The 20199-nt window shown below is 45.3% G+C and overlaps 1 protein-coding gene across 4 annotated transcripts; it reads right to left on the reverse strand.

The window, feature by feature from the left end:
- Positions 1-2384: 2384 nt before the first annotated feature.
- On the reverse strand, positions 2385-20121 carry kiaa1328 (KIAA1328 ortholog). 4 transcript variants are annotated; one of them, XM_056606807.1, is made up of 12 exons: positions 20044-20121; positions 19756-19791; positions 19445-19662; positions 19133-19221; positions 18821-18936; positions 12661-12770; positions 10840-11189; positions 10471-10692; positions 10208-10303; positions 9879-9973; positions 9277-9388; positions 2385-2869 (listed from the first exon to the last, which is right to left on the reverse strand). In XM_056606807.1, exons 1-12 carry the CDS (start codon positions 20096-20098, stop codon positions 2614-2616), a joined length of 1755 nt encoding a protein of 584 aa, XP_056462782.1. In that variant the 5' UTR covers positions 20099-20121; the 3' UTR covers positions 2385-2613. The 4 variants fall into 4 exon arrangements, with proteins under 4 accessions (XP_056462782.1, XP_056462783.1, XP_056462784.1 ...); XM_056606808.1 differs by having other exon boundaries at positions 2394-2869; positions 19445-19659; XM_056606810.1 differs by lacking the exon at positions 2385-2869 and adding an exon at positions 9497-9591 and having other exon boundaries at positions 9297-9388.
- Between the last annotated feature and the right edge of the window lie 78 nt (positions 20122-20199).

Genomic DNA, 20199 nt, shown 5'->3' on the forward strand with positions numbered 1-20199 from the left:
TAATGTGAGAGATTGCTCAATTAAAAAAATGAATAGCATCATCTTCTGGCAACAACTCTACCCATGAAACATGACACGATAAAATGTCCTTAGATCTGTGCTAGCTCCACTGTGCCATTTCATTTCCTTGACTCTGTTGGCAGGAATAGGCAATCCCACGCCAGACTCATCGATGACAAGGATTTGGTTCAAAAAAATATTAAAGTTTGTACAGTATCTACTATGAATAATTGCCTCAATAAGGCATTTTCCAGCATATATTTCTGTGCCAGGAACATTTTAACGTCCGTCATAATGTGGGCAATTTTGCCGGTTCAATGTTAACTGAGTGGAGGGAGGGGAAGCAAAAAGGACAAAGGCCAGTCGAATGCTCATCTTCACCTGCTCCGATTTTCAGCTGCAACTGTTTACATTAGAAGTGTGGGGAAAAAGAGGAAAAAAAATACAAAAAAATGGTTCAAAAGAACAAGAAACGGTGCAAACGTTTGAATATAAATATATATATAAATATATAGATAAACCGATGAATATAGTGTACATTTTTTTTGGGTTGCTCTGTTTTCCTCCTGTACATAGGTTTGCATATTTTATAGGACTTTTACTGCTATCTACAAGGACTGGATTGAAAATGATACTTTAAATACTAAACCAACAAAAAAAATATATGAATGAAAACATGATAATATTCGTTGAAAACCAGGTACAAGGAAGAAGTCTCTAGGATATGGTACAATTATGGGACCTGAGCAAGGCATTTATCCAGGACACCGTCAGGGAGCGCACTGACCTCAGTTAGAGCTTAGACATGCATTGAACTTTCTCTTTTTTTATATATATATATACAAGTATTTGGAAGTGTTCTATTAATTTGTTTAAATATTTATTTACGACTCATGTGCGATATCATATGCATGCTTACATGGCATTATTTTTCTATGAGTTGGTACGTGACCAAATAGTTTTTATACGACATGCGACAGCCAGCATCGTTGTCTATAATGATGATCATTGTTCCTGTGCGCAAAGGCCTTCAGCACGTCTTTCATGGAGAATAATGCTCCAATTGACCAAGTGATGTCAAAGACAAGATTTTTATTGCTTTCCATTAATTTATTTGTTTTGTTTATTTATTGATTTGTGCCATTTGACTAAAGACCAGAGCTCTGTTACTGCCATATATTATGGTTTTAACTGCTATTTATTATTACTGTAGTTTATTTTAATTATTTCCTTTTTTTCATAGGGTTGTATTTGACACCTGTAGAATTTGGCGACTCCTATCCAAAAGTAAGCCACTTGAAGGTTTAATACAATAGAGTATTGCTGTTACACTATTGCAATCAATTACTGTAACTCTAAACACTGTAAATTACATTTTTTTGTTGTATTTCTAACATTCTACTAGCCAATTCACTTTGCTAAAAGATTGTACAAAACAACCTGTTTAGACATCATGTGCAAGTTTTATCAATGAAACATTCCATAACATGCTGATTAATCAATCAGGTATGTATTAATAACATAGTATTCTAAGTTCACATCGGTACTCATGGTATTAAATACCAGATTAAATGCTAAATCAATGTTTGACTGCTTGCATGAACCACTTCGGTTAGTGGAGTTTCCTTTCTTCTGTCTTTTTTACTTGTGCTGCTTCCCTCCTGTTTGACAGAGCTCTGATCTTCAACTGTTGTCTTCAAATCAACAGCATTAATTCAATGAAATCTGCACTATTTCATCAACAATCTGTTTATGGACATCTCTCAACGCTGTTATCGATGATTTTGTTTCGGAGACATCACTAGTATTACTCCTCGAATTACATTTTTGCAACAACGATGGTTTCAACAACAAACGTATTCTGGAACTCTCTTCCCGATTTCAGCACACGTGGAGAGTGGGTAGGGGGGCGGGGGACTGAATGTTGCATAATAGAGCTTTGCCCCCCGCTCCTGTTGAGCTAAGCTTCTAATTGGGCAGTTTGCTTTAGGCTTTCACCCCCTCTCTCTCTCTCTCTCCAGACCGCACCACTCTCTGGTACCCTGGACTCTTTTTGTAATTTTAAATGAATGACGCGTCTCAGCTTAGCCCAATAATAAAGCACAGTCTAGAGTAAAAACAACAAAAGATATACCTCTGTTGTGTCCTGAGTGATGTTTACTGACCTTAACTGTCACCGTTATACCCCTGTTGGCTCAATACAGCCCGTTGTTCTGACACCACCAATTACTGCTAAATTACACACTGTTGGGTGCTTAGATTCCGACAACAATTTACCTCTTCGACAAACAAGCCAAGGACACACCTTCTACAGCCTGAAGCATAAGCCAGTGACTCGGCCACAAACAGAACACTTGCATGCAAATGAGGGTACAACCACTTCTAGAGTGAATTTAGGTTTATTTATATTAAAATATACAGTATTAGCAGAACACTTTCCAAATATTGTTAAGACATAAGAGGTGAAAATACGCAGATTAGCATTTTACCCCTCTAAGTGACACACACACACACACACACACACACACACACACACACACACACACACACACACACACACACACACACACACACACACACACACACACACACACACACACACACACACACACTTCAGCAAATGAAGAAGATGTCCTCCAGTATCTGGCTCTCCTCAAGGTCCTGCTGGGGGCTCTGGGTGAAGCGTCCAGAGGAGGCGGAGGAGCTCAGAGGGGCAAGGCATGCTGATCGGGAGGCGGCCATGGCGGTGCCTGGCCTAAGGGCCCCGTGGGGCACGGTGGCGTTGTGTCTCTGGAAGGACGGCGGGCGCTGGGGAGGCACAGGGATGGGGCTGAAGACCTCCAGCAGCTCCAGGAGAGAGGAGTCCGACCTGGGGGGAAGTGAGGAGAATGAGGCGCGTTTGATCAACGTTGACCTTTCAGATTCATGCGAGTCGATCGTCGGACGTCGAATCTGAACTCACTACAGCCGTCCATGTCGAGAAGTGATGTTTGGTGTATTGGAAAATCATATAACATGTACAGACACTAACCAGTAAGATGAAGACAAGGGTTAGAATTGGAACTATTTGACGTTTTAAAGACAATAATGGATGCTATGTATCTCCTTTACCCGAAGAGTGCCTTAGAATGGGTACACTGTGAGGGAATACATACTCAGCACAGACCCCTGGCAGTGTTAACACCTTGCTCTACCAACGGAGCTGCTCGGGAGCATTATATTCGGATGGCTTTTGGCCCTGCTAGAATCCCAACCCAGTCGTTGAGATGCAATTTAAAGCATCTTTCAAAATAAACAAACCCGAATTGCCTTAAAACCAGTTCTTCACAAAAGCACAGCCAGGGATATACTCTAAAAGTAAGAGTGAATATGTAAGCAGAACACATACATTTTAACCTTACACACAAGGCCCCGCCGTCACAAAAAATGGCCCACTACAAAGACCGCTCTGGCCACCTGTTCACGCTTAATCGCATTGCTTCAAAACACAAACCATAGGAGGAACAAACGCAAATCCCTCTACACATAAAGAACAAAAAGCTGTTTAATGCCAAAGGGTCTCTGAACTTCAACAAGCGGCGTTAACAAGTGGAAACAGACTCTGGCTGGCAGGCAGCAAAGCCTAGAGTCTTACAGGTGTGAGCCGGGGAAAGGCAGTGGAGGGAGATGGAGAGAGGTCCAAGCCCCCCCCCTCTCCCTCCCCCTCTCTCTCTCCCTTCCTCTCTCTCTCTCTCTCTCCCTTCCTCTCTCCTGGAATGGAAATAAGAAGAATGTGGGGAGAAATAAATAAACCAAAACGAGGAAGATTAAGCTAATAGAGATTCAATCCTTCAGTCTGGCTGCCTTGATAAATTATTCAGTGTGTACACAGCTCAACGCCGAGCACTCCACATACAAAACATGAATTCTTTAAAAGCACGGTCCACTGATGTTGCTCACATAATTCTCTGCTCGTTTTAAGCTGCATTGATTTGCATCCACACACAGGCGCGGGCATGCACGCATGTGCACACGCACACACACATTCTAGTTGGTATTCACACGCACACACACACCCACTCTCTCTAGTTGGTGCACACACACACACACACACACACACACACACACACACACACACACACACACACACACACACACACACACACACACACACACACACACACACACACACACACACACACACACACACACAGGTGCCAGGGCTTTCAGGCGGGGTATGGCGACTTTCACCAGACATGACTTCAGAGGGACAGATAATCTTGTTGTCATCTGATGTGTTAACATTTCAGCAGCACACGATTTCATGAAAGGACAGGAACATGAAAGGAGCAAGAGGCCGTGCATATTTCACTCTACGCACACACCCAATCACCACAAAGGGGTGTGTGTGTGTGTGTGTGTGTGTGTGTGTGTGTGTGTGTGTGTGTGTGTGTGTGTGTGTGTGTGTGTGTGTGTGTGTGTGTGTGTGTGTGTGTGTGTGTGTGTGTGTGTGTGTGTGTGTGTGTGTGTGTGTAATGAGAGTTGGAAAAGCCAGGGAAGACACAAGACGCTGAAGTAAGAATCTGCCGCCCTCATTTGCTACCCTTCTGCCTGTCAATAATAGTTTGCATCCAAGTGTGCGAGCACGTGCATCTATGGCCATGCATGTGAGTGACGGAGAGATTGGAGGGGAGTGCAGATCCGTGAAGAGAAAAAAAAATGCAGTGTGTGTGTGTGTGTGTGTGTGTGTGTGTGTGTGTGTGTGTGTGTGTGTGTGTGTGTGTGTGTGTGTGTGTGTGTGTGTGTGTGTGTGTGTGTGTGTGTGTGTGTGTGTGTGTGTGTGTGTGTGTGTGTGTGTGTTGGGGGGGGGGGAGGAGGGACTTTGGCTAGGCTCCCGCGCTGGAAATGTGAGAATTTGCATTTTTATTTGTTGATTTATTTAACGGACAGGGCTCTCAAACAGCCATCCATCAACTGACGACATTGTGGTAATGAATAATGCATCACTTACCGGCGGTCACAATCTATAACAAGGCGAGTGTTTTGGTTGGGGGTGGGGGCGTTGGGGGCAGTAGTTTGGGCGGAGGAACTGTGAAGACGGCGGTGGGGTGAGGGGGGAGAGGGAGCACAGCGAAGGTTTAAAGAGCAGAGATTGCACGCGGAAAACACAAATAATGTTCATACATTTTCAAACAGTGTTTTAAGCACAAAAGCAAATATCTTCACTCATGTGTTTCGCCTGATTATACACTGAGTAAGGTGCAAAGGCAAATTATTCGAGCCACAAATCAGCTTTCAGTCCATGACAAAACACCAGCAGGTGCACACAAACACATGATGAAAGGATTTTCACTAAAGCTTTGTTTAATTTTTCACTGATTGACACGTGTCTTAATCAACATGTTGAAGCCACACAGACTCTGGTTTAGCTTCTGCTTATAGCGCCAGCATTCCGACTAGCCATCCAAGAAGCATCCTGTAGTCGCCATAGAACTTTGAGGAGGGGGTGAGGGGGTAGATAACTTGACTGACAGCGGTGCTTCAGTGCACGCACCATTAATAACTTTAAAGGACTCTTCTCCATGACTAATTGGCCGCTTAGCGTCTATGAAGGGGGCTATGAAGAACAGAAAAGGTCCCATTATGTAGTTCCGAGCAGACATCAATTACCGCAGTGGCGGCGTTCAAACCCTCACCCCTTACGGCCTCTGCGGGAACGTGGAGTGGCGCTCCTCTGATGTACATAGAACATATTATATTCAACCCGCTTCCGTTCACTCAACGCGGGGCTGCTTTAAACGTGGGTGCGGGTTCCACCCCCAAAGGGTACGCCGCATATAGTTTCCCTGAGGTGCCGCCCCCCACCCCCCCTCTTCTTCCCGGCCTCCCCCCCCCCCCCCCCCCCCCGTTCCATTAAGCATGGCCGTCCCACCCCAGCGCTCCTGTTCATTTGCAGGCCAAAGAGTGACATAAAAAATAAATAACATAACAATGGTTGCCGCGTCTTCCCCGCATGTCAATTTTACAGCCAATCGATAGCAGGCGCCCAGCGGCAGGCCAGGATGGAACTCTCTCATTAGCGACCGGCGCGGGATTCATGGAGGGAGGGGGGGGGGCTTCACGTTGACCCCAGAGTTGTGCCGTCCCATTTGCACCTCTCCGTTGAATTGGTTCAATTTCGATGGTCGTTCGGGGGTGCTGCTATATGAAATGAGGACAGGCAAGATAACGCTACGCCGACTGTTTGATAAGGAAAATAAACAAATAAACAGTTCTCCATGGAGAACATGTATTGATTCGTGCCCCAGTGTTGGAGAAAAAGGGATTTCTTTGCATTGTGTAATCTATAAAAGCACTATAGGGTTACAGTATTTGTCGCATATACAAATATGCATCGCCAAGGACGCCGCTACTTTCCAAGTTCATGCGTCAATATGACAACATAGAGACCCAGGTTCAACAGCAATAATAAAGAAATAAAACGGTTCTCTGCAAGACATCCCCAATCAAAACAGTACTAGTGCCCTCCCAAACATTCAGAACACTACCGTTTTCCAACTTGAAGATCACAGGTAGAATAGGTACATTACTGCATGAATAATGCAATGAATGTTCCCAGTGTAAATAAATAAAAGTGTGTCAAACTACAACAACCATATAATCGACATTAAAGACAGGGTAGGCAATTTTGAGAAACCAGCCAGAGTGAGCTGGATTTGGAAAGTTCCAGCCCACAGAATCTCATCCCTTTCTTCAGGCCTCCCTTTGATGCCACTCCCCCAAAACACTCGACTAGCATGCTAGCTTTAGCAATAGGTATGCCTTGCCTTGTGGAAGACTTGAGTCATGTGCAATGAGTGCGAGGGCATTCTGCCCACAGGATGGAGAGGTAGGCCATCCCATCAATTAATTTATGCTGAATTTAATTATCGGATAGGCTTAATTAAGGCATGCGACAGACATAATTACTGGAATTCAGTTTCTTTTATAGCCATCGGTTGTATTGAGAATTTTAACAAATATATGAAAAATAAATTGATAAATAAATTGCCTACCCGAGCTTTAAATGAGGCATTGGTGCCCATTAAGGCCAACCAGTGTGACTTTTGCAGGTGTTTGTCATTTTGGAGTACAGAAGTGCTCAACAGAAAATGTAGAATCATAATTTATCAAGCAAGAACAGGATCAGAAGAAAATGGATTATGGCCACTTCAATCCACACTTAATTTACTGCTGTTAATCATCCGCAGTAAATCAAAATAGAGCTTCTTTTTTTTTTAGCTTCCAGTATTTTATTCACCACCTGTGAACGCATGGACCACAAAAACATACATCGGATGCTAATGACTGCATCACTATTCCATCATGGGCATGTTTAAAGCCCACACATGGATGAGTGGGAGGCATTTGAGCGATTGACTCACAACCGGTAGTAAACAGTCACAGTGTGGAGTCCACCGCGATGGTTTTAATCAGGTTTGGGGGTGCAAATGGGGTCGTAATATGGTCCGATACCCCCGGTATCCCTTGCTGGAATTAATAGCCATCTGCTTGGAGATTACAGTTCAACTTGGACGTCACACCGTTTTGCTTAAGAGTTACTCATGGGAAGTGAAGGAATGAACTGGGTGTGCTGCCATGAAGAGAGCTATGGTACCACGGCCGAGTGGGGTGAGGAGTACGGGGGGGCGAAGGGGTTGGGAGTGGGGGGAATGGGGGGCAGAGGGGTAAGGGGGGCTCGTTTGTCAACATCAGGTCGTAACAGAGAGGAATTGTCAGCGTCACGACACAGGGAACCACACACATTAACACGCCGCCTCAGGTAAAAATAAATCACGGTACAAACAATAACATGCATTGCAATGCTATTATTTTACAAATGCCTTCTGCAGCTAGGTTTTGTCATTGTTGTTGTTCTTGTTGTAACATTTCTCACATGTTCACACAGTCACACAAAGACCCACACACGCATGCACCACGCCCACACCCACACCCAAACAAGCATGCACTACACTCCCTCCCTCACCCACACGCGCATGCATCGCACACCCCCGCCGCACACACGCATGCAGCACCACACAGGGAAGACCACACACTGTCACATTAATTACTTTTCTCAAACAAGCGGGAGAAGAGGAGCGGCGATGAGTTCCTTTCTTGGAGAGCGCCCGTGACGCTTCCACACTCAATGATTCATCCCCGTCCTCCCCAGTCCCTCTCTGCCTGCTGCCTCCATCTTCCCCTGCACCTCGCAGCTCTATCCATCACCAGCTCCTCCGACTCCTCTTCCCTCCGTTCCGTCTCTCCACTTTATCCAACGCTCCCGCCATCACACACACACACACACACACACACACACACACACCCCCCCCCCCCCCCCCCAACCATCCCACCCACCCTGCTCTTCCCCTCCCCCGTTTTCTGTCTCATTACTGTGGCAGAGGGAGAAGAGTGGGTTTCTGTGTGTGTCTGTGTGTGACTGTGTGTGTGTCTGGATGTCTGTGTGTGTGTCTGCATCCAGAAGTCTGTTCAATTACACCTGCAGCTCGGTCCCCGCTAGGCCGACTAATGGAACGCAGCGTGGCTCCTGACAGCCATGGCCACAGTATTAGCTGGCCCGGGAAAGGAGCTTCATTTAGCTCCAGCCTGCTGTAGAACTTAGCTTGACCAGTAAAACGGCCTCATTTACCTTCCTGTGCGTAATTCACACCTCAACTTTTCTCTTTTTTTCCCCCAGGTGAGTCTGTAGGTTTTCCTGCGGCCAACTTTTCTTGGTCAATTCGGGACACTTTTTTTGTACACGATGAAACCAGGAATATATATTGTGCATTGCAGGAAACGGTTTGACATCTATTACAGGCACGTCGCACTTGATTCACCGGTTAGCGCGTCGTCTCAAAGTCTAAATCAACGTGATGAAGTTGTCACATCAAGTGTGCGGCTGAAACGGAGGTCCGAGGGATCAATCCCTCAAGACAAATCCTTCAAAGGAACAGCGTGCCCTAATACAACTTATTTTAGATGTAAAGTGTTGCGTCGTGAATGAAGTAGTGGGTTACGGATTGATCATGCTGGGAATTTCAACTCAAAACACAAAAAGTAGAATGCATTCCCCTGTATAGGTTTTAAAAGCACGCTATTGCATGTGTTAATTTCACTGGCTGTTTTGAGTTACCAGGTAACAAACAAACATTCTGACTACACCCCTGCCAATCTGATTGTAGGCAGTGGAGAGGGCGAAAGCCAAAACCCATTTAAGATCCTGTTTTAAGTCATATCCTATGAAGAGATCCTTACCTAGCCTCAGGGGACTTCAGGGGTAAGGCACATGCTGGTATGGCCTCAGGGATTGGGGCAAACGTGGTGACCGGTGACGTAGCCATGTCCTGTCTGGAGCACCGCAAGGCTTCTGTCGGGAGAGAGGTCAAAGATCAAAATGGCTGCTTGGCAGACAAAACAGGTAGCACGGCTCAATGTTTTGTTGTTGCAACTTAACAAATAGAGAGCAGAAAACTACTTAGGCAAACGGGACACAGGGTGTGTGTAGAGATGAAGGACAGCAGATGATGACTGTAGGGCACAAACTGTCTCGATCATGATGGTAGACGTATACTGGAATTAAGAGGAATGATTTAAATCGGAAGAGGAAGGAGATGAATGAGGCGCGCGTGTGTGCGTGCGTGCGTGCGTGCATGCGTGTGCGCATGCATCTGTCTGTGTGTGCATGCGCGTGTGTGTGTGTGCGTGCGTGTCTTTCAAGAGTGACTCTCCAGAACTTTTCTTGCATACATCAGCGCTAAAATGAACACAAACTTGTCTAAACAAAACCGCCTGTGGTTAGGAGTTTTGAGGCATGTGGTTTCCCAACTAGCCGAGAAAAATAGGCTCTCTGAACTCACCGTGCATAGAGAGCTCCTTCTGAAGAGCGTTGGCTGAAGTCGGCGGCAGATCTTTACTCAAGAGGTGCTTTGCAGCATCTGCATCTTCACACCCACTGTAAAAACCACAGGAACATCACATCCAGTTAAACCCAAAGCAAGTGGCCCAGATGTAGGGGTTGTGTGTGTGTGTGTGTGTGTGTGTGTGTGTGTGTGTGTGTGTGTGTGTGTGTGTGTGTGTGTGTGTGTGTGTGTGTGTGTGTGTGTGTGTGTGTGTGTGTGTGTGTGTGTGTGTGTGTGTGTGTGTGTGTGTGTGTGTGTGTGTGTGTGTGCGCGCGAGTCAACCTCACCCGAAATACAAATGCCGGTTCGAGGGCTGCTCGCTCTGTGACGCCCCACCTCCAGTGATGGAGCAGGAGGGCTGCGCTTGAGTGGCCTGTTGGAACCTGAAGCAGAGAGAGAGACAGAGAGAGAGAATCTAGACTTTGGCAACCCAAAAAGAGAGGGGGGGGGGGGAGAACCAAGGTTCACTAGCGACCAATCTCTCGTCGGGTCTAGGGTAACAGATGGCAGCCGGCGAGGTCACCATATGCCAGCCGCGGCGGCGCCGTACCTGCTGTAGTCGAGTCGTGACTGCCGTAGCTGCTGGCCCTGTCTGGCCAGCCGCTCCTCCTGCTCGGCCAGCCGCGTCTGCAGCCTCTCCTTCTCCGCCTCCAGCTGCAGCTTCTGCAGCAGCAGCTGGTGTCTCTTCTCCTCCCAGTGCTCGTGGTCCCGGGGAGGGTCCGTCCGGGCTGCCCGGCCCCCGTGGGGTGCCGCGGCCTCCGCCTCGCTTGGCCTGCGAGGGGAAAAAATGTGTACGGTGTCGTCAGCTCTCCAGCTAAACGGGCGCCTCGCGGATTCATGATACAGATTGGGATTATGGGAACAGAGGCATGGGGGAGGAGACTTCTGAGGTATGGATGATAAAGTGTAACGGACATACCCGTTGCAGGCCTGCGGTCCGCCGTGCTCTAGGCGTTGGTCTTCTTCCCGTTCCGTCCTCGGCTTGGTTCCGCTGGCCGGACAATGCCCGCAGACGCGCCGGGCTCTGCGTGGCTCCGTGCGCACGTGCGGTGGCCCGCTCTCGCAAGAGGAGGAGGAGTCCGGAGGGGTCGTGTCCGAGAGGGTCTGGCGACCGCGGGCCAGGGCTTCCCGTGTGCCTCCACTGTCCCTCCTACGGGTGCGGGGTGGTCCCTTGGGGCCGGGATCAGGGCCTGGGTGCGAGGCGTCCAGAGTTGACCCGTTCGTCCTGCTGCCAGAGGGTCTGCCGGGAGTTGCTTCACTGACGGACACCTGGATGGGGAAATAAATAAACGATTGACAAAAGGGACTTGGAGGCCGTCAGAGCCCGCCTTTTTTCATCACACCATGGATCAGCCAGGAACATGATGTGGCAGTGCCAATACAGCACGTTCCCTGCCCATTACACGTGTTCCCTGCCGTGCCCTCCCTATTACACAGGTTCCCTGCCATTCCCTCCAAACTCCTGGGAGGGAATGCAGTACAGGGAAACAAGTGCATTTCCAGTACATACTCCCCGTCACCCACGTTCCCTGCAGTTCTCCTCCTGTTCCCCTCTCCCTGCTGTTCCTCCCTATTTAACACGTTCCCTCCCCGTTACATCTGCCCAGGTCTTTCTCTCCCTTTTACACACGTTACCTAGCATTCCCTCCCTATAACACACATTCCCTGCCTTATCCTTCTTTTTACACACGTTCCCTGCCTAATCCTTCTTTTTACACACGTTCCCTGCCTTTTCGTTGCTATTACACACATCCCCTGAAGTTTCCTTCCTATTACACACGTCCCCTACCAGTGCTGAAGCAAAAATGCAGATCCTTTTTGGTCAATAAAACATGTGGACTGTGCTCAAAGGTTTAAAGATTTGATTTTGGATTTCTCATCGCCGACCTTCATTGGAGCACGGTGTCAAGTCAGGGGTATTTTGAGACAGCGACAGGCATAACGTGTTCATCTCAGAAATCAAACTAGAGGAAGAGACTTTAATGAATGGTCTAAGGTTCAGGGAGAAGGAAACTACCCATCACTCACAGACCCTGTGGGACCACGTGACTGACCCAGTCCTCTAGCAGCCCTGCGAAGGAGGAATTTATAGTCGGCGTGATGTGCCAAACGTGAAGTGCGCCGCGGACAGTTTGCACACAGCCATGGCATTTATAGTCGTCGATTCGCCATAAAGTTGCGTTGACGCAGTTCGCGGAATCTGCTCACAGAACGTAAACAGTTCAGAGGTGCGTGGCGAGCCACAAATCGCCATGTGAACAAAGAGCAGGGGCCATGATTACGTAATACAAGCTTCACGGGCGGCGCCTATAAATTAGGTGGGCGGAGACTAAGGCTGGGTTGGTGGTGGGAGAAGGGGTCTCGATTCAGAGCAGTGATTGTAGCCCTCTAAGGAGCCCCCTTGTTGTGCTGGTGTAAAAAGCACTCTCTGCTGGGGAGAAAATGCAAGAAAGAAAGGAAGGTGTTCCCACCATTGACGGCAAGTGTTTTCCAACGTATCTGAGTGCGTCAGTGGGAGAGCGTATTGTGATGGACGGTAAACAGGGCTGTTGTTTGAAAATGGCTCGTAGGGTGTGCGTACACACACACACACACACACAATAATATCCTCCCTCACTCTCTCTCCCATTCTCTACACGAACATGAGCAGCCGGAGACAGCAGGTCTGTATAGATACATACATAAAGTATATTTTGTACATATATGCATGCATTAACAGCAACGTAATTGAAGCACGTACCTTGTTGTGAAGCTGTGCTATGGACTGGTTGAGCTTCTCTTGCTGCTGGGCCAGATACTGCTGGTAGAGACCTAGCAGCTCCTGGCATTCCTTGTACTGCTGCTGTAGGCCTACAGGCATCAGAGGTTAAGGGGCCAACTGGAACAATTTTTTAAACAGGACTTGAAAAACATCAACCTGGCCAAGACTGTTAAACCCAAGTCTGCTGGTCCACAGCATCTGAACATTAACCAAAGCATGGCTCTGATTATTGCCCTACTTGATAACAGCACTAGTTCAAGCAGCCAAAAGACGCTATGCATCACAATACAAGCATCAGAGTTCCAATATAAAACGTAGATTTATTGCTGTTGGGAAATACGTAAGGAATAAATCAATGATGGGGTGTAATACCACCAACAAGAAGAGGTGAGTTACTTTGAAGTATAACATTATTATTTTTTATTGACTTAAATTCAGCTGAAATACTTTTTTTGAGCGCATTGTTTTTGCATTGTCAAGGAAACATCCGGTCGCAGTTCTATTGGATCCTTGTTTTTAAAGTTTGATTTGTCACGCATTGATTTAGACCTTTTAAAAGCCTGAGGTGGCCCGTTATTGAAAAAGAATGCACATCCTTGGTATGTTATTGAACAATCAGAATCATGCATTCAACAATGAGGTGTTACAATAGATCATAAGACACAGTACTTTAAAAAAATATCCTACATCCTGTGGTTTAGAAACACTCAAACAAGTGAGCTGTTCAACAAATATACTATTTGATGAACAACGCCTCTTACACTCTCAGCTGAATGTGAAGCAGCCTTTAGAATTCTCTTTTGTACAAAACAAAAAAAAACACATATCACAGGAAAAGTAGACTAGAGAGAAAGAGAGAGTCGAGGCAAACTTGAGAAGCAGAAAAAGTGCAAAAAAAGTGGCCAACAAAATCAAAGTTGTTGTCATGGCACCGAGCTGTCGCCATCTGGGTCGGGCCAAGCTGCGTGGAGCTGGGCTGGCCGGTGTCGTGTGAGGCAGCCTGCCAGACAGAGAGCTGGCAGAGTACACCAAACTAATCTGGAACCCAACTACCGCTGCGACACGGGAGCCCACTAATGACGCCCGCCACACAGCCACGCATACAAAAAGATCATAAACACGGAAGTCAAAAGATATATATAAGAAGTACACAAGAAACACATGCAGTCCAACAACAATAACCTCACACCTGGGGGCAGGCAGGCGGTTAACGCACGCACGCACGCACGCACGCACGCACACACACACACACACACACACACACACACACACACACACACACACACACACACACACACACACACACACACACACACACACACACACACACACACACACACACACACACACACACTTTCCTGCTGGGATGAAATAGCCTACACACATCTCCACTCAATAAAGTAGGCTGTGTGCACACACGGCCACAGCCTTGGGTGAGCGTAAAAGTGCGAATCCTTCAGGACTAACCCTTTTATGATGGTGGGCCATGAGATGAGGGGGTTCTCTCTTTTTTTTGCCCAACACAGCTTGGATAAAAAAAAAGAGAGAAGAAAAGCTCAATTTAAGCAGCAACTCACAGCTGGGACTCATGGCTACATGGAAGGTAGAGTCCATAAGGAAACACCACACCGGCAGCCTTTAAATCAGCCCGTGGAAACAAAACCAAGGGGTCAAACGTGTTTGGTTGAGCGTGGGTGGCTTCAAATTGAAAGAACCACGATAGACAAATGCTGTGGAGCAGCTTTCATAGACATGAAGTGAAACCCTTTTGATTGAGGCCGTAGAGTGGTCCTTCATGGAGGAGGAGGAAGGGCATCACAAGGACATCCCATCATGTAAACATGGACCACGTGCTCGGTTTACGCAGCACACGGTCCAGCGGGGAATCAACTGAATACGCTTTTATAGGAGGACTGCTGCTGCTGCTCGTCTCCCCAGAGTAGATTTATTACACCGACTGCAATGTTAAGCAAAGCAAGTCAATGCATTGCATCCGCACGGTCACTCTTGGCAAAAACACCAACAAGAACTCCATCAAAAAAAAAACGCCGTCATGCACGCAGTATCGTTTTGTAGCTGGAACTGCAATGTAGACATGTATCTGTTAATAAATCTGTATCCAATCTGCCACCAATAAAGAGGCGAACAGCTTCTAGGCGGTCTCGGTGCTGTACTGCAGCAACCCCAGGCTGTGGGCCATGGCAACAGAGGCCCCCAAGGCAGAGACAGGCAGACAAAGTCTCCTGCACAGGGTAATCTGCACCGAAGAGGAGCAAGACCCAATAAAACCCCACCTTGCTGTTGCACTAAACATGATTCTTCCTCAGCCTTGAGAGGCCAGCCAATCGGGGGGCCAAGAACCCGAACAAACTAGTCAGGTTTTTTTCAGAGTGGCAAATAAAAAGAAAAGAAAACGGCAACGACTAACTGCCTCCCCGTGCTGCGGCGAAAATACACAGAGCCGAGGGCTGGAGTCAGAGAGGCCTCAGACGGGCCCTGTCAGAATGATTCACTCTCCTGTCAGGCCAGCGCACAAATGAAATAATGAAATCCACCTCAAGGTGGAACACATTTGCACAGGAGGGGGGAATATTTTAAAGCTTTAGCACAGTGTGTCAAGTCAACCACACTGAGCCAGAGAAGGGGAAGAGATAGAGCCAGAGAGCAAGAGAGAGAATGTCTACGAACGTGTGTGTGTGTGTGTGTGTGTGTGCGTGTGTGTGTAAGTGTGTGTGGGTGGGTGTCAATAGGCAAGACAGCAATGATGGGTAAGCGATTGAAGTTTAGGCAGCAGCTTTAACGCCTGACAAATTGAAAATAAGACTGGGGAGCCCAGAAAACAGAAAAAAAAAAACAGGGAAACGGAAAGTATTCTTCTGTATAAAGTAAATAAAGTACAGGAAGAGTATTTGCTCCGTCCTATTGGTTCTGAACACCAGTATATTGCACTTTTTTGTGGGTATATATATATATATATATATAGGGCACTTAATTGTTTGGTAAAACCATCTTGCCGGTTACGATGACTTTTATTTATAATAATTGCCTTTATCCGTTCAAAGAAATGTCCTTAAATTAAAAGACGAAATAAGAAAAAGATATACAAATGAGGTTAGGGTTAAATAAAAAAATAACAACAGTGTGGGAATTCTTCTCTGAATGACTCCATCAATGGCTGGCAGTGGTTAATGTTTCCAGGGATAAAACATTATTAGACAGGCATACCTAGATGCCAATGTACCCCTGACTTTGGTTCTATCCAGGGTCCAAGTGCCTTGCAGCGCAACAAAAAAGACATCCTTTGCTCTTGAAAGTCATTTCATCCTGATTGCCAGACAGTTTCAAATGTCAAATAAACTCACAAAATATCAAGGGAACATTTCCCTCTCATCCTAGGCGGCTAGAGGCTAAAATACAGCCCAACATAGTGGCTGCGCTCGATAACCCTGAATCTTTGTTAGATAAGATAAGCCCATACCTAATGGAATTAGTCATGACAAGATTCTCCTTCGCTATGTTTGCCTTTGGTGTCTCCTTAACCTTTCGCACAAGTGCCGGAATCGCCCAGCTGAGAAGCGCGTTTCTGACTCTTGTGTGCACTTTAAAGACTATGTTGTCCCCCTGAGGTATTTTGATCCGAACGCTTTTTCCCCTCAAATGCTTTTTTAATGGAGTTTAGAAGTTTGGTGTAAATGCCAAGTCTCTGAGCCAAAGTGCCTTTAATTGAGTTGTGCTTTCCCTCATTTTCCCTGCTGCCGTTGCCAATCGTGCAATAACCAGGTGGGTCAATTACTCTTCATATTACTCTTCATATTTTGCAATGTTTTCCACTCAAATTGCTGGCCACATTCCGGTTTGACCTGAGTGAGATTGTGAAAACAGGTAGTCAGATAATCAGATGTTTAGGAAATCCTAACAAACAAATGTGCAACAATCAGCATTATTGTCATTATTGGAAGTATGGCAAGATGTTGACATATTTAAAGAATTAGTTGTAACTGGTTTTGTGATAAAATTGTAAAGATTTAAATCTCTAGACTAGTTGTATTAACTCCATTATCTTGTTAACAGTAACACACACAGAGAGAGAGAGAGAGAGAGAGAGAGAGAGAGAGAGAGAGAGAGAGAGAGAGAGAGAGAGAGAGAGAGAGAGAGAGAGAGAGAGAGAGAGAGAGAGAGAGAGAGAGAGAGAGAAATTAACCATAGGTAACACTCTGCCAAAGGCAAAACGAAGGAAAAAAAACACTACATTGTAAGTTTACATTAAATAAGTAAAATGATGCTTGTCAATGCTGCACTTGATCACAATCTTCTGAACAGCGGGCGGGTAGTTTAACTCTGCTCTTAGTCAGCACTGCCCCCTGTAGGAAAGCCTAAGGGTGGCACACTGAGAGGCAAAGAACCATGATATAATATATTTACTTTACTTAAAAGGTCCAGTATGTAAAAGTTAGGTGGCCACTAGCGGTGAGGTTGCAGATGGCAACCCACTGGATACCCAACCTTACCCCTTCCTTTCCAATGACTACGGTGGCCCCTACTGGCCTGTATTGTGTAAGGTGCCAGAAGGTACAACCTAAATGATGCAATCGTCTACAACAGCACCAAGTAACCAAGTGTCAAGTGATTATGTTCCTTGAAAGATTCATGCATTTAATTTTGTAGTTTAGACTGCAAATGTAAAACTAAAGGACATGGCTTCCAAGCAAAGGTATTTTACACTGGCAGTGGCAATGATGGTTTAATGCAAATAGCATAAAGCCTACTTTTAGTAAACGACAAGGGAAACCTGATCTCCAAAACATGGATGCATCAAAAATAGGCACGCAAACTATCATTCACTAAACTTTCTTACACTTGGCTGAAATATTGTGTGAATTATTTTTGAATCCTCCAAAAATAAAATATACTTTTGGGGGAGGACGGAGCATGCTGGTCTTCCCTAGGCTATATGAGGCACTCCTACATAACGACGGCTCGAAAGAAGTATCACGAATGGGTTTCAGCCAGGGGGATAACACGCCAGTCTCCTTCCTAGAACTCTAAGCCAATTTTCTAATCAAATCAAATCATCATGAAGAAATACTTCCTAACTTTCACCGATCTACAAATGATTCGTATGTTAAATTTGCTTTGTTTCCAGTTCCAGTTTGTGACCTACAAGTTGGCAAACAACAATTTTTTTTTACCATTTGTGTATCATGTAGTCTGGCACTTCCCCTCAAATGTATTCCCAACATAATTAGTTTGTTCCAACTGATTTGTTAGTGCTAAACCAATTATAATATAGAAGTCCCTAGGGTTGATAAAAAGCTGACTAATGTACACGTACCCTGGAACTGTGAAACTCACCTGTTGTCTGAAGAACACAGGACGTTTTAGTTAAGAGCAAACACTGCCCTCAAAAGTATACATGCATTTGTAGAGTAAGGGGATTCTCAAAAAACCAAGGAGAAGACAGGATTAATAAGGTATGCCTAATGTATGAGCATGTGTTTTGAATTAATTAAACTACGGTAATGTCTTCAATTTAAAACGTATAATAAAAAGAGGCATACATCACTGGTGCCACGACTTTATAATTGGCTTGCCATAAGGAAGAGAAGGTTCGATGCCCATGAATTGCTGCATAATAGAGCTGGCAGGTTACCTCATCAAATATGACGCTAGACCTCCTACGATATGGGTTCAGAGATTCTATAGGAAAAATTAATAAAAAGGTTTCATGCTATCATAATAATCAAAAAATCATTAAGTTGGCTAAATTCTTATTTAATTTAAAAACAATACCAATAGACCAAGTCGCATTAGCAAAATAGCCGGCAATGCATTTTCCAAAAAGAAAGGTATTTACATTTTTGAAAAATGTATTAAAATATATATATTGATGGCAAGATTGTTGGGAAAGTGGTGGGTTTTAGGCACAGTCTACCTGTAGGCACGCCTAATTTCCCAGTTTATGTTTCTCAAAAAAAATTATCATCAAGTGTCTGCAAAATAGTCAACATTTTGAAGTGGCAATGGTCCAAATTAATAGGTGCTGCAAACTGTGGTTTGCATGTTTTAAAAATAATATCCAACCAATACCATAGCAAAAGCAGAGAACACACACTTAAGTTGGTCCATATGGAAAGGATACCTTCCCTCTCCTGAATGATGAGCACATTTTGCTGCTCCAGCTGTTGGATCTTGCGCTCAAATGTCTGCTGTTCTTCCCGCAGCCTCTGTACCGACTCATCCTTCTCCTCACTAACTCTGGAAATTTAAATGAGATACTGAAGTGTTAAGGCAGAATTGCATAATGCATTTTTATGCAAGAAATTGTAAACTTGTCATTCTCTGCTCTGGGGACAATATGTTAATTTTGAGAAGTGTTGTATATAACACCAATCTGTTAAGCTTATTTTAGTTCAGGCGACACTGGGCATAAATTGTCATTAAAATGCCTTGCCTGGCTAGTTCTTCAATGAGGTTAGCGATACGCCGCTTATCCTCTGGGCAGAGGTCCTTCAAACTGCTCTGGGTTCTGGTGGTGTTGGTCTGGAATAAGTGACATTGTAAGCATCAACCAAACACTTTATAAAATAAAATCAGCAAAATAATAATGATGCTTTATAAACATTCAAGCTTTGTATCAAATCAAATACATACATTCTGTACCCACCACATTTGTCATAGGATTTGGCATAACCCCTTTTTTTATGATAAGGAAAAAAACTATTCTAAATGAGAAAAATCTGAACAAATATACCAATTTGTTTACCTGTGACAAGGGGGTGACTTTGTTGGCAGGAGTGGTCATGGTGAATGCAGTGTGGGGTTGGATCAGGTCCTGTGCTTTGAAAGTCAGTGAAGGAGCGCTTTGCAACTGACTCTGACGCCTCTCAATTTTGGTACTTTTTTTACAGTCACGCTTGTCTCTGATTTTTGTATCTTTCTCACTCGATCTGGCGATGCCAAACTTTGTATCTCTGCTGACTCCTTAGGTAGTTTGAGGGAAAAGAAAATCAAAAGTATGATATAAAGTAGTGTAGAATTAGGAACTTTCCATAAAAGTATGACATTTACACTCACCTGGTACCAATACAACGGACTGCTCTTCTTCTGATGCTGCGATCAAAAGTTCAGGTGATAACCACACAACGACATTGTCGTTAACCCTTTCAGCATCACAACATTATGTTTCCTTGGCCAACATAGTGAGAGGAAAAAGGCAAACAACATCCCACTCCAATAAATGCAACAGTTAGCCCTAGTGTGGTGTTATATTAACGCTTAAGAAAACAAACAAACCTCACTGCTTCTCAAAATCTGTCTTAAAATGTCAAAAGCAGTAGGTAGGTAAAAATACACAAAGGATACTGTCATTAATCCAAAATATTCCTGACTCTTCAGTTCTCGTTAGGGCTGCCGCCATGTTGAAACTGCCGCCACTCCCCGGGAACCCATGGACCTATTGCGGGAACCAAGCGTTGCGAAGGGAAACAAGTCCCGCCCTTTACTGTGGACACAAAAGAC

Source organism: Gadus chalcogrammus, chromosome 13, assembly GCF_026213295.1.
Source record: "Gadus chalcogrammus isolate NIFS_2021 chromosome 13, NIFS_Gcha_1.0, whole genome shotgun sequence".
NCBI classification, from domain to species: domain Eukaryota; kingdom Metazoa; phylum Chordata; class Actinopteri; order Gadiformes; family Gadidae; genus Gadus; species Gadus chalcogrammus.